We start from the raw sequence: 10,564 nt of genomic DNA, 5'->3' as shown, positions 1-10,564 counted from the left end.
TTTTTGATTGCTCATCAGTGGCACTAGGGAAGGGGCGTGTATTGGTGGCACGCCCCCCACCCCGCCACTATCGCAATCAAGTTTCCTTCTTAAAGGCATAATGACTATATTCAAATGTAAGAGCTATTTTCACACTCATCCTAAACAGTTTTATAGTCATGTTTACCATTTCCCCATTTTCAATAAGCATCTGGTTATATCATTGCTCCCAATTCCTAAGCAATCACGTCACTCAACGAGCTCATCCACTGCGTGGGTGAACGTCGCCCGTCGTATACCGTGAGGTTCCCCTGCCAGCCAACGGGGAACCCAGCGGCAGACGACCCATATATTACCCGCAGACTGCCTGGCGAATTACATTTCCGCATAAATTCACGGTTTAGAGCTCAAAGTGCCAAACCCAATGCTAACAGGTGATTTTTTGGAGGTCTTGGCACGGTTCAACAGAATACCAGGCGAGAAAGGAGGGGAGGAGCTTCGTCTGTTTGGGGGGAGGGACGGTAGAGAGAATGGAGATGTTGAAAAACATATCCGGAATCGACGAGGGTATATTTTATGCAAAATCACATTTTGCGAATCATTTGAAGCGTTGTTAAGGCGGGGGGGGGTTCCAGCATTAACAGTCTAACACAGGCACAAAAAATTGAAGAATCAAATGATAAGGGGGAAATCCACAGGTATAGTCGGAAAGATATAATCCGCGGTGGACGGTAAGCAGGAATCATCCGTAAATGGGTTGAAAGTTCAACTGGGGTGGGAGGTGACTCCGTAAAGTATGTCAATGTGCACTTTATAGTTGTACATGTACACGGTGAATGAGCTATATGGATTAACATTCGTGCTTTTGTTGGCCAGTGCCCACTTAAAGCGTGCAGGAATAAAAAAAAAATGGTTAAAGGTTCCGACCAATTTAGCCCACCAGACACACTGCCAACAAGGGAATTGAATAGCTTGTTATATGGTTTGTTTACACTCCTAAACGCAGAAACACTTCCTGAGTAAGAAGCCCAACTAATTTCCTCCGATATGATATTGGTCCCCCGGGGTAGGGAGATTTGCTGACCTGTTTAATAAGAAAAGCCAGGTGGCAAGTGACATTAATGACCAGTCTGCCGTGCCAAGCGGCTGCTTGCCAGACCCAGGCTTCAAAATGGCCTTGTTGACGCCCTTCTGCCCCCCCCCCAACACCCCACATAGGTCCGCTTTTGTGGCACTTGATGAAGTATTGCTCTGTGGATTTACCAATGTGAAAAGGCATCTGTAGGTGACTGAAAGAATTTTGCTGTCTTTCTCTGAAGTCCTTTGTCAAAAGGAAGTTTTAAATTCAGGAACATGAAAGAATATGCTAAATGCAAGTCTTGGGCACCAGGGAAACAGCCATTTGTGCGGGCAGATTTTAAAATTTGAAACAAATTTGGATTTTAAAAGTGATTTCAAATGAAAGAGTTTGCAGTCAATAGGCCTATTTGCCACTTAAAATTCACTTGGTATCAAGACTTTGAAGCAAATCGTCAAAACTTAGTTGTACTAATCCTAGAGCAAGGAACAGCACCTCTCACTCAATGTCAAATATGTCTTGATGTGTCCTTAAAATGCGCTCACTCCGTAGGCTCAAATACGAATGGAGGTTCTCATGGCGAGAGCCTTGCCCAGGTTGGCGAGTGATCGAATCGGTTGGATTTGAACGAAGATATTCGACAAAGCGTCATGTTCTCGCGTTAGTGTTCGGCTTTTTGAGTTGTTGAATAATCTTTTCAAGACGTTACAAAAAAAGAAAATTTCTCTAAATGCTTGATGATGATCTTCATGTATTTTCATTTTGATACCTGTAGAAAGGTTTCCTTATCTAAATATATCCAGGGACACTTGTAGTTAATCTGTCTAAAACTTTGGCGCCAAATCAATAAGCGAGCGCAGACTAAAAATTATATCAAGGTTATATTGCATATAATCTTATTTTCATAAAAAAATGTAAGATGAACATGAGGTTTAAAAATCATCGATACATCCTCCAAGGTAAGATTAGCTCAGGAATTAGTGCTGGCGATTTGTTAAAATTGGCCACGACAGACTTCCTCGATTGCCAAAGGCACCGCGAGCCAAAGAGGGATTCCGACCGGACGCACCCGTGACGACACGGACGGATTTTCCTCACACGTCGCGGCCGCCTTCGAGTTTGATGGATTACACAACAGCAAGGCTGTGTCAGTTGCGGAGTTGCGGAGTCAGTCGCGTTGTTTCGCTCGTGCTTCCGGTGATTGCTTTAAACGATATGCCAAGCTTGAACAAAGTCCAGATTTTTGAAATTGCGCATGCTCCACGGCCCAATTTTCATCTTTTCTCGTGCTCTGGCCGTGTCCGAAACAGGTTTCCAGAGCTACGGCTAGGTCGCGCGCGTCTCCACACATTTCCAATGGAGCAAAGACCTAGACCTAGCTATAGACAAGAGATTCGGATGCAGCCTCTGTTTTTAGAGAGCTAGCATTCTTCTCCAGCAAAATATCCCCAACGTGCCTCACAAGAATAGCTAATTCTGATTGGTGGATAAATTTTGCAGCGCGAACCACAGCCCACCAATCACAGTCCAGATCATCAAATACGTGATAGTTTTTCCAGTGGCTCATTGTTTCAATTGGAACACCTTGCTCATGAGAACTCTATACATTAACCCCAAAATTGGCTTCAATTCTCCCCATCCTGTTGTTGAACACCCATTACTTTTCTTATACTGCGTGGGCACTGTCACATGTCATGCCTTGTGTTAAACCCGCTCAGTCTATCAGATGACAAAACTTGCAAGCAAGCTAGCAGCTGAGATACTTATGTCGAGTGGAATGGTATAATTGGAATTTTCCATAGAGTTCTCTTTTGTGTTTGGCTGTTTGAACAGACGAGGTAAGTCTTGTCCATTTTTGTTACTTATTGTAAATATGACTATGTTACGTGTCATGTAGAGCTTATAACATTTTGCTTTCCGAATTCGACCGCGGTGAGAGTCCATATCAGTGTTTTTGAAGGAGTGGGTTAGATGTTTCAGCGTGTATAATGTAGCACCAAGATAAAACTTACAAAGGAGTTCAGAATTTTAATAAATTACACCAAACAGCAGCAAATAGTCTATATTTTCGCCCTCGGTAATGGTTTGGTTTGGTTTCTTTCCATACATCACAATCATTTTTTAGAACGTAAAGAAACAATGTTATTACAGAATAAAATAACAGAAGATGAATGAAAGCTAACGTTTGTTCATGGCCCGGTTCCTTGATCTGTAACAATTCATATGTAGCTATAATTACAAGATAGGGGGCAGAGAGAGTAAAGAAAGTTAAATAACTGAAGGTACAGCTGAAAGCCAGAATTAAGCAAAGATTTGCATTGTCACAACATCTTAGGAATGAACACAAATCTCCCCTGCTTCATTATTAAAGATATAGAAATGTGATATAGATGTGATAAATCAGGAACACTTTTCGCCACTCGGGGTCATTTTGCCTTCTTTGTAAAAAATGAATGCTCTCTTCTCTATATTTCTTTGGTCTGTCAATATTTCGTAAACTCTTGTAATAAATTAGAAATGTCAAATGTGACAAGAAAAAAGCTTTAAAAGCTACAGTGTTCGCTGAATAGCTGCTTCGCGCAACTCGTCTTCCATTACTCGTTACATCCAGCGCTCAGTGTTTTATGATCAGCAAATCAACACCTTGCTAAGTTTGATTGAATTCAGAGAACATCGCTTTTTACGAGGTAAATATTGTGCCCGAGGGAGTGTATGTACGAATACCCCACCACAGGAAACTGAAGCCCTCGTATTTAATTTCCTTGGGGTTTTGAGAGAGTTGAATTTAGTGGATTCATGTTACTCAAGCTCTTTGAGTTATGGGTATTAAACTGGTCTACTATACATAGGGTAGTTGTGAACGTGACTGCCCCCAAACTGTCAGATTTTAAGGTTGACTTTCCCTCTTTTTGTTAAGCCCAAGGTTGTATCGCCCGAATTGTCCAAGGAAAAGGAAAAGAAAATTGACAACCACTTGTCAAATCTTCCCTTGGCTGTGGCCCCCGATGCATGCCCCCTTCTCTGATCATTGGAGGTGGGGATTCTCCCGTCCCACCGTCTGACCCCTGCCACTAATTCTCTGTTTAATAACTAGTACACTTTCAGTGGGTTGCATTGTTTGAACTCCTGTACAAAATCAAAACACCTGCTCATGAACTGGAAGTTTTTGACAAACCCCTTTGGCTTTCAATGTACCATGGAGGTGTTTTTTTACCTCCATGAATATACGGCCTGTCTGTCCTTGATGTTACACACTGCAGACCCGTGTTCTGGCTATTTCCAGGTGCCAATATCTTCACGTTTGATTTGTATTTATCAGCTGAGAATATGCAGCAGTACAGGGAGTCAAAGAACGCCTTATTTTGTTCTTGACGGCTCCTTTCAAGGCCTTCCAATTCTTGAGTCTCCTTCACTAAAGTGTTGAAACTGCGACCGTAAATCTAAATATTATGTAAGTTTGCGATAAATCCATCCACGATGCTCTCAAATATCGATGATTGTTGATATCTAAACTGGACAGTTTCAGTCGTTTACATACAAGCGTTTCATTATACTCTTCCTTTGTGAGAGTCTGGTATTTGTGGTTTCGTTCCGTAGGATATCAAGAAGGAGGAGTATCCTTGAGAGGAAAAATTTATGAGTGATAAGAGCCAAGTATTTTGTGAAATGGAATAAGTAATAATTTGTTTTTATGAGTGAGGCGTAGATCAGCACATCCTCGCGCAAAATGTGATTTTGGGCAAATTCTACGAGAAATTCACTCATTTTATACCTGATCTATAACTGGTTATAGTACCAGGCAATTTGTTTCTTTGTTAGCCATTTGCCCTCGTGTCTTATCCCGGCCTTGAGAGTCACAAATTGCTAAAAACTGAGGTTTTTCAGTCTAATTTCACCACTGGTCGGACAACCCTGATTTTCATGCCCTCTTCCATCGCTGTAGGATTCTTTCTCAATAAGACGGTTATTGATTTACAGCCGACCCTCACTGAAGCGCTGTCGGTGGCCTTGTTGAGATAAATTTAATGGTCGAAACTTAAGGTGAAAAGCAAGTGTTCCATTTCAAGAAACTCAGATCAAAGCTACAAAGTCACATACCTCACTGTTGGACTAATTCGCATTGTGTCAAGCTCTTTTCCTTGGACTCTGCAACTGTACGTTTGAAAGCTGTATTTCTTTTTAAGCTTTATCGGCCCTGAAAAATAGACATTAATTAACCCTAACACTCCTCAATCCTTCACCTGTTTGAGGACTGAGGACTGTTAGGGTTAATAGAATGTCTCTATTTTTATGAATGCAAGGCCTTATACATTTTGAATAGAGTTTCAGAACTTATTACTTAACGTGGCATTGCTTTGTAGAAGAGATTCACTGTTCAGATCTAAAAAAAAAAAACAATCACCATGATGGTTATATTCTGATCTTTCATTAAGGGTATCGGGGTATTTCTGTGGATCTCGTGCACCCGTTCCCAGGAGTGGTTTCAATAAAGGTTATCGGTATCACCTTTGGTTGCAGTTGTGCTTTTGTTGTCACGAGGATTGTCACTCACATACACTTTGACGATGACGGCAAGACGGACCAACAGATTTTCCCTGTTGTTTGTGATACTTCTGGGATTGTCAGAAGGTGAGCCACTACGTTCATAGTTATATTTTATATATAGATTTTTTTGGAAGTAAGTGCAAGACAGAAATTGGACCGAGGTGATTGAAATGTCAGAAGCGTTTTGCTGCGACATCGGCACAGCAAAGGACCTTGGAGCAGAGCTTAGGGCTGGGGGGAGGTTGCTATCCAAGTCCGCTTCAAGTTTGCATACAAGTCTTTTTCAGAGCCTTTGTAAGTAACACTGTGTTAGCAGTTTTCTGCAGACCTGTAGTTTCAGGGGAAAAGGGATGCTCATCTGTTGGAACAGTTTTGATGATGTAGCTATTTGGGAGACATTATGCATTAGTGATCTTGTTGCGTTTTGGATATTCACGTCCATGTATAGCGGAGTCCGTGTGGTGCAAAGATTCTTGGCTGAACGACTGGGGACCGGTGCACTGGCTGGAGGAACTTTGCCACTGGTCTGGTAAGTACCTCAGAGTACCGCTTCGTGTTGGGATTTCACTTGGAAGAAATTAAAGCTCTTAACAAGGGTACTTATACCACATTTTTTTGCAAAAGGATTTCTGTTTATACTGGGGTGCCTTCAAAACTGCACTGGCGGATTTACAAAGGGGTGACAGGGCTGGGTATATCCCTTGTAGGCTCCAAAGATTCAAAAACAAAAGGAGACGCAATACCATCCCCTAAACAGATGGATTCATTTTGACCGGGACCACCTCTGTTAGCTGACGTCATGATACTTTGCTATTGCTTAATAACCCAAGAAGTGATTGGCAGTGAGTGACGGATGTCAAGCATACATTATTCTGTCAATTTAAGAAAGAAACATTATACGAAATGAATTTCAAACTCAGCCCGTTATTGCTAACAGCTGATCAAAAATGGTTTCACATTATTGTCTAGTGATGTTAAGTTTTTACTGCAGCGGTTGACAACATAATGTTTTCTCCCGTAGGACTGTGTGACACCGTTTGCTACGGGGATCTAGGGTGTTTCTCCAACGAGCTACCGTGCCACAAGGAATTCTTCCCCCCGATGCGACCGGCAGAGATAGGCACTCGATTCACGCTGCATACCCGGGGGAATCGCGACGCGCCAGCCACGTTGAATCGCACGGATGGTGCGGAGCGTAGCTGGCGGCGGCACTTCAACGCGAAACGGAGGACCGTTGTCATCATACACGGATGGGGTGAAACGGACAGTAAAGCCTGGGTGAAGGAGCTTAAAGACGCACTACTTGATAAGGTTTGTCAATTTTGTCACAAGACTTCGTGCAAGAGCTTGACCTGAACCTGATTTCTGACAACCCCGAGGAGATCACCTTGGGACTGATTTTAATGGACATGTATACACACAAATATGTTTCACTACTTCGACACAGTGAAAAAATTCATAGCAAAACTCAAACATGTAACATTACATCTGATGTAATCTCTTAATTTAGCGTGAAATTTAGTTTGAATTTAGATTGAAAACTTGAAAAAGAACCACTTGTAAGAACTGAATGAAATTTTGATTTATTTCAAGCGAGGGCATGTTACTTAAATTCGTTTCGTCCCCTAGTCAGAGGAATTGCATTTTTACTCGGAGAGAAGTGAATTTCGAAATTTAGAGAGTGAACTACTATTTTTTTCTTTTCGATTATCTTTGTCCAAATTGAATTGAGTGGTCCTTTTTTTATGTTGTATAAAAACAGGCAGATTTCAACGTGATAACCGTGGACTGGGAAGAGGGTGCCGATGAACTCAATTACATGAAATCAGTTCAGAATATCCGCGTGGTAGGACGTGAAGTGGCCATGACAGTCGGATATCTACACACTGAGACTGGTCTGGATCGAACGCTGGTGCATCTGATTGGACACAGCTTGGGTGCACACGCCGCGGGGTATGCCGGGAAACGACTCCGGAATATTGGCCGCATCACTGGTGAGTTCGATGGTTGAACTGTGTTAAAATATAATGGTTTCAAGGGAAGATTGTCATAGGTTTCAGACAAAAGTCTCAAGGTCCTCGTGCTGGAACTTTAACAGGCGCTAAGTTAGGTACTTGCTGTGGTCAGTGAAGTACGCACATGTGTACGAGCAAGGTGACATAGGAGTGTACGCTCAAGCGAATATCAGCGAAGATTTACTCAAGGCTTTAGCTGTGAGAAAGAAGAAAAATGTGAGAGTATCTCAAGCCTGCCTGGCAGGAGGGTGTAATTAAGCCATTTGTTACACTGTAAATTATAAAGAAAGCAAGAATGCCCCTCTGCCATACAAAATGAACCTCAGACAAGAATAAATGTCATATATGCAGCATATTAGAAATCCGCCCTTTCCAGGATGGCAGCAATGCTTTTAGGACATCAGACGCCAAGCAGAATAATTTACTCAGCAGGAGAAACATTTCCTGTAATGAGTATGGACACCAGTTACCCGCCCAAATATCGCAAGATTGCTTGTAGTTGGTTCTTGGCTGATCGTTGCTCATTACAAACATTTGCGAAACAGTATTCTCTGCCAGGCATACAGTCTCAAACAACAGTCATGGTGCTCACGTGTTCTGGATGCTCCCTCTTCAGGAAAATTGGATAATCTACGAATTATTTTTTGGTATCTTTTTTGTAATGTAGTTTGGCTTGTTGTTCTTGCCTTATTCTTGGTCGCTAAAATGACATGCACCGTTTCCTTCCTTCGCTGCACTCTTTCACATGCAGGTTTAGACGCGGCTGGCCCCGGGTTTGAAAACACCGATGCTGATTGCCGATTGGACAGAAGTGACGCCAAATTTGTCGACATTATTCACACAAGTTCAAATAGCTTGCTGGAAGGCGGGGCCGGTATCGAACAAAAGGTACCGATGCAACATTGTGTTCGGTGTCAGTAACGGCAAATGAAACATCGCACACCAATAACCCAGGAAGTTGAAGTCGAAAAGGAATAGTACATGTGTATTCTGTGTCGCAAATTTGGAATCAATCGAAATGGTGGTCCATGCACATTTACTTTAGACAAATTTACACAAATTACACTTTAAAAAAATCCAGCATGATTTATGCGCGAAGGATCGTTAGGGTAAAACCTACATTTTTGCCACTGACATGAATTTTTATCGAGGGAAAGTATTGTACTGAAAGACAGGAGGATTGTATGAAAATGTTTAGCTAACGATGCGAAAATATAATTATTGTGGGTCTTTTTGTAGATAGGACACATGGATTTCTATCCCAATGGAGGTCAGAACCAACCCGGATGTAGATGGTGGATGCTCGGATGCAGTCACGCAAGATCTCACGCCTACTTCATCCAGAGCCTGCGAGATACCTGCCAGTTTCCTTCCGTGCCCTGCCAGGAGTTGGCTGACTTCTTAACAGGGAAATGCCGGTCGTGTGGTCGCGGAGATTGTCCCTCCATGGGATACGAGGCCGCCTGGAGCCGTAGTTCTTATGGAAGCTACTACCTTAAGACCCTGAGAAAAAGTCCGTACTGCAGCCCAAAGAAATCTCAGTTACGTAATAAGTTCCTCAGACAGGGATCGAGAAATGAGATCATCAAGACGAGAAAAGAAAAAACAGGCTTCTCTAAGAAACATCGTCAAGTTCAGGGTTGAACAGAAGTGTTACTGTCGTACCCAATAGTTGTGTAGGAGATATATGTACGTGTACTGTATTAAATTACGATTCCGGCAACTTTTTAATGCATTGGTTTCTGTTCGGGTGTGTAAGATACAACTTGTGTTTGAATATTCATCAACTTCCTTAGCTTCTGACGCAGCATTGTCACCCAGGACGGATTTGGGGGAACCTTGTCATGTATGTTTCCGGGCAGTGATTGGAAATGAAACGTGAGGAATTGCATTAGACTTTCATTTTTTTTTAAACGTGTTTAGTTTTATCACGAAAGTCAAAAGTTGTTAATTCGAACTCGTTAGAGAGGTGACGAATTCCGAGCCGGAATTTTAATATTCTTTCCGTGCAGTCTATGCCCCACGCGGTATCATTCAGTGAAAGACAGTAATACAGTACCAGTTTCTGAACTTAACTCACATGTACATACACTGAACATAGTCGACGTACTTGTTATCAACTGGAACTCAGTGGTTTAATTAACAAAATAATAAAGACAGTCCTCTAGCTACGTTCGGTCAGTGTTTGTGTATTTCTGCTGTACAATGATGTTGTAAAAAAGTACCCTGGATTTGAGAGATGAGATGAGGTTTAGGAGTTCTAATAAGCCTTCACACTCGATACATTGCGGCTTTAATGGGTTCTTTCTATAATTTCATTTGGATGCGTCTTTTAGGAGACACCCTGAATGCAGCCACGTGTTACCCACAAACACGCGTAAAAGGTACGGTGGCTGATCTCCGTCAAGAACATTTTTTATTACCCCTAATGGGGTGCTCTATCTTATAACGTTGCAGAGTGACATGCAATAGTTTTTGGCAGAGATTAGCTCATGTGGATTTGCGATGCCTTTCATCAGCATGAAGAAATCATTGAAGCAACCGGGTTCTCCCTTCCTGGGCCTAATTCCTAATTAGGCAGAATAACTCAAACGTTCGTGACAACGACACGTGAACCAACGATCGATCAGCATCATATTCGGCACGGCGGCACGCACAGATGCCATACCCCGCAAGTAGCCCAACTTTTACCAATTTTTGGATCTTTCATTTCCCTTCTTTCCAAATGTGTGGAAACAGCAGCAAGATGTAGGCCTTCAGAGAATTACATTCCATCCGAATCGCCCCTCCAAAATTTATCTCTGGGTCCATCTTTGATCAAACTGTTTTTTTAATAGCTTCATGGAAAGGTGCAGTATTTGCTATTGGACCCTGCAAAATATGGCGAACAGTGACGAATATACCCATCAAGATATGGGACTGAGGGGTACCCCTACTTTAAGTCCAA

At 42.3% G+C, this 10,564-nt stretch overlaps 1 protein-coding gene across 2 annotated transcripts; it reads left to right on the top strand.

Annotated features, from left to right (window-relative positions):
* The first annotated feature begins 2,499 nt into the window (after positions 1-2,499).
* LOC110982807 (pancreatic lipase-related protein 2-like) lies at positions 2,500-9,779 on the top strand. Of its 2 annotated transcripts, none has more exons than XM_087144417.1 (7): positions 2,500-2,895; positions 5,576-5,686; positions 6,051-6,131; positions 6,624-6,913; positions 7,365-7,596; positions 8,369-8,505; positions 8,857-9,779. In XM_087144417.1, the coding sequence occupies exons 2-7, from the start codon at positions 5,623-5,625 to the stop codon at positions 9,259-9,261; spliced, it is 1,209 nt and encodes a 402-aa protein (XP_087000543.1). In that variant the 5' UTR covers positions 2,500-2,895; positions 5,576-5,622; the 3' UTR covers positions 9,262-9,779. The 2 variants fall into 2 exon arrangements, with proteins under 2 accessions (XP_087000543.1, XP_087000544.1); XM_087144418.1 differs by having other exon boundaries at positions 5,491-5,686.
* The last annotated feature ends 785 nt before the right edge of the window (positions 9,780-10,564 follow it).

Source organism: Acanthaster planci, linkage group LG12 (genome assembly GCF_054643075.1).
Source record: "Acanthaster planci isolate LZ-2023a linkage group LG12, COTS_SCS, whole genome shotgun sequence".
NCBI classification, from domain to species: Eukaryota; Metazoa; Echinodermata; class Asteroidea; order Valvatida; family Acanthasteridae; genus Acanthaster; species Acanthaster planci.
The sequence above is the reverse complement of the archived record's forward strand: the minus strand, read 5'-3'. Positions and strand labels throughout refer to the sequence as shown.

What these genes read in the sequence shown, in the direction of transcription:
- LOC110982807 (XM_087144417.1), top strand. Translation starts at nt 5,623, where the DNA reads ATGACGGCAAGACGGACCAACAGATTTTCCCTGTTGTTTGTGATACTT. An exon ending in ACTTCTGGGATTGTCAGAAG is followed by an intron (nt 5,687 to 6,050) that starts GTGAGCCACTAC and finishes GTCCATGTATAG; the next exon opens with CGGAGTCCGTGTGGTGCAAA. An exon ending in AAGACGCACTACTTGATAAG is followed by an intron (nt 6,914 to 7,364) that starts GTTTGTCAATTT and finishes GTATAAAAACAG; the next exon opens with GCAGATTTCAACGTGATAAC.